This window comes from Triticum urartu, chromosome 2 (genome assembly GCF_003073215.2).
Source record: "Triticum urartu cultivar G1812 chromosome 2, Tu2.1, whole genome shotgun sequence".
Taxonomy (NCBI): Eukaryota; Viridiplantae; Streptophyta; class Magnoliopsida; order Poales; family Poaceae; genus Triticum; species Triticum urartu.
This window is the reverse complement of record NC_053023.1, coordinates 45,288,173-45,291,824: the sequence shown is the minus strand read 5'-3', so window position 1 is coordinate 45,291,824 and position 3,652 is coordinate 45,288,173. Positions and strand designations below refer to the sequence as shown.

Sequence of the window (3,652 nt, the reverse complement as noted above, 5' to 3'; positions counted from 1 at the left end):
CGTTGTAGGAGCGACGACGACGACGTCGGTCCCGCGGAAGTTGGCCGGCTGTCGCGGCCGTGCATATGGACGCGCCACCGAGGCGATTTGGACATGCCGAGGACGAAACGGGAGCATCGTCGTCCGGCCGGGCCACCGGGCGGACGGAGCCTTTCACGTCGACAAGGAGGCCGGACAGCCGTCGCCTCGCTACCGGCCAGGCCTCGCCGTCGACGAGAGCGATGCACGCGCGCGCTAAGTCCAAACGAAAGAAACGGACCATCTCCCGTTTTGGTTGGTCGCCTCGTCTCCATCGCTTCAACTTGATCGACTGAGCTAACATCTACTACTACTTCTACTAGCTGGTGTTGGTCGCAAAGTAGGACAAACTCAACTCACGTAGACAGCAAGGGGAACACCACCCAACAAGACAGCAGCGAAATGAGAATCCAATGAATATACAAAGGGATACGGCGATCACAGGTGACACCACAGAATCAGTTGGGAAAATATCTCCAAAACGTTTGGGCCATGCATACGTGTAGTATACGTAGCAGGTCGATCTATAAACATAGTAGTTGGACCAACCGCGTGCTTGCACGTGTTTACAAAATCCTTCATTATACAAACCGAAAAACACTATGATAACCGTGCCTCAATCAAGAAAAGAACACTGTATATATATGTTCGATTGATGATCTACAATACCAAAACGTGCAGATACTAAATCGACGACGATATTACGTACTGAGGAAATCTCTGATTGTGGATTCCTACGTATTTATTAGAACATACGCCTAACTGAGAGGCGATGACTACGCAGCCGATGGCGCAGGGAAGGACTTGACGGCGACGACCTCGGCGAGGGCAGCACGCAGCGGGTCGGTGGCCTCGTCGGCTGCAGGCTTGTAGTTGAGGCTCTCATCGTCGTAGATGGCCCACCATTTCTTGACCAGCATCTTGATGTCCTCCCTGTCCATGTTGGCCTCCTCGCCGGTGTACCTCCACGGCTTCGAACCCTGCATGCCATGGAAGCATCGATCAGCATCGAGCGAGATGAGAATCATAATATCGTGTTATATGACAAAGATGTGAAGCAACGACGTACCGCGGCGCAGTAGTGGACGACCTTGACCTTGTGGAGCTGGACGTTCTCGGGGTGCCTCCAGAGCATGGCGAGCACGAGGTTGTAGACGGGCGGGATGGGCGTGTACACGTCCCGGAAGAACATGTTCAGAAAGTCCTGCTCGGCGAACGGGGTGGGGTCGGTGACTACGAGCTTCTGAAGCAGGGCCTCGGCGGTGGCCATGCTGGGCTCGTGCACGAACATGCCGGCGTTGAAGTAGAGCGGCGGCGGGGGCACGCCGAGCTCACGCTCCGGCCACACCACCCTGTCCGGGCACTGCTGGCAGTAGCCGATCTCGTACTGCCGCGTGTGGCTCCACGTCTTCTCGCAGAAGCAGTCCTTGACGGCGTAGAAGCGGCCCATCTCGAGGTCGAAGAGGTGGTCGATGTTGTCGTACACCTGGATGTCGGCGTCCAGGTACACCATCCGCTCGTACTCCACGAACTGCATAGTACATACACCACAGACCTCATCGTCGTCAGCATCAAGCCAAGGATGAAAATGAAGAGACGATGGATCAAGCTAGCAATAAGTAGGTGATGTACGTACCTCCCAGATGCGGAGCTTGGAGTAGTTGATGACGTAGTATGCCATGGCGAACTGCGTCTGGCTCTCCGGCGGGTACACGGGCACGATCTCGCGGACGACGCAGCCCTGGGCGAGCAGCTTCTGGCGGTGGTCCTCGGGGACGTCGGGGAGCACGGCCACCACGAGCGGGTAGGCCGACTTGACGGCGCGGAGGCCCTTGGCCAGCCCCACCACGCCCTTCCAGTAGTCGCCGGAGCCGGCGAGGAAGGTCACGTACGCCGCCTTCTTGGGCTCGTCCTCCGCGATCCGCTTGAGCATGGGCGCCATTGCTCGCTCGGTCTCTCTTGTCTTGCTTCAAATCAAAGGATGGATGGGATGTGTTTGATGTGTGTTGTGGACTTGTGCGTGCTTGTTCGATGGATGCTTGGTGGTGGAGCTGGCCGGTGTTTATATAGGCAATGGGGGCGTGGGTGGGTCGAGGCGTCGAGCAGATCAGGCCACGAAATGGGAAGCGTAAAAAAAGGGAGCCTGGATATTGGAATGTCTGAGAAGGACTTTCCTAGCTATGTCTTCTTTACCGCCCCTTCATTTCGTTTTTACTCTTGGGTGGATACTTTTCTAAGATCCCCCTATCTCTTATCTGAGATAATGTAAGCATGTTGTATGGTAACTGACGATCTTAATTAGAGACGGTAAGAAGTGATTTGGGCGTGATATTAAATCACCGTCCATTTTTTTTACCATGGTCTATGATTTGTCAACGGATGGTGGCATATTCTATTTTGACTTTGGTATATGCTAGCACTGTATTAAATGCCATGTACCACTAGACGGGAAACAGATAATCAAGCGGTTTATACTAGTATATATCCAATCCGGATCACGTTCACCGACCCATTCCAAAATTCCATTCCAATTGGAGCGGGAGGTATGTCGTCGGTTTTAGGAAGGGTGAAATTTCCTGGCGAAGTGCAGTCCAACCGACCTCGCGATGGAGACGCGCGCGTCCGGTGAAATGTACCCCGTATTTCTTCCCACGCCTTCATGCGCTGTCAAATCAACCGGCATCCATCGCAATAAAATGTCTCCGGCTCTCCGCGACAGCCGGGCGATGGACGTAACCTTGGCCGGTCGAGCTAGCCTTCAGGCATGGTCCATGCACAGGAAACCATGTGGATGGAGCCATCGACGGACGGCGAGACAATTTAATCAGCACATGGCGCGGTCAAATGAGCCAATGACATGGTGTGTTATAAGTTCACAAAGGATAATGTAACCATGATCAGAGGAACTCGTACACTATTATCCAGGGTAAAGTAGTGCAGTATGGTGGTACTGGTGCGTACGTGTAACGATGTAGGGTGAGGGTACGTGGGCTGGGCATGCCCCGCCTGCCTTCGTGGAAGAAGAATCGGACCAGATCCCAGCTAACTCCTTTGGACGCACTCAACTGGCAGCTAGTACTCCCTCCGGTCGAAATTGCTTGCCTCAAAAATAGATGTATCTAAAACTAAAATACGTCTAAATACATTTATTTTTGTGACAAGTAATTTCGAACGGAGGGAGTAGTACGTAACGTACTGGTCAGCTCATGGCCGGTGCGGCAGTTGGCGTCGGCACTGTTCCCTGGATAACGTACGTGGTGTGTGCGACCGGTTAATTAATTACTAGCAAGTGCAACCACACCGCGAAGAGGCCGACGCGGCAGCAAGCAAAGAGACGTGTTTGTTTTCTCCCGTCGACGCCACGTCGCCCTCCGTCGAGTTGCGATCGGCCGAGCGGTTTTTTCGTCGTCATCAGTGAATGAAAGAGAGGAAAAATGGCGGGTGTCCGGCGAGCGAGATTTGGACGGCGAAAGCGCAGTCCACCACGTGTTTGGCACTTGGAAACGAAGATGGTTTAGCAGTAGCAGGTAGGCAGGCTGGGCTGAGCTCGTCTGGTTTGTTCGTTGATTCCTTTGCAGGGGCAGCTGACAGCTCTCTCGTCGCCGGTCGCCTATGGGTATAGATAGATCTTGGG

The 3,652-nt window shown here is 53.9% G+C and overlaps 1 protein-coding gene across 1 annotated transcript; it reads right to left on the bottom strand.

The window, feature by feature from the left end:
• Positions 1 to 480: 480 nt before the first annotated feature.
• Positions 481 to 2,067, bottom strand: LOC125535568 (galactinol synthase 4-like). The gene is made up of 3 exons (XM_048698635.1): positions 1,655 to 2,067; positions 1,088 to 1,549; positions 481 to 998 (listed from the first exon to the last, which is right to left on the bottom strand). The coding sequence occupies exons 1-3, from the start codon at positions 1,958 to 1,960 to the stop codon at positions 795 to 797; spliced, it is 972 nt and encodes a 323-aa protein (XP_048554592.1). The 5' UTR covers positions 1,961 to 2,067; the 3' UTR covers positions 481 to 794.
• Between the last annotated feature and the right edge of the window lie 1,585 nt (positions 2,068 to 3,652).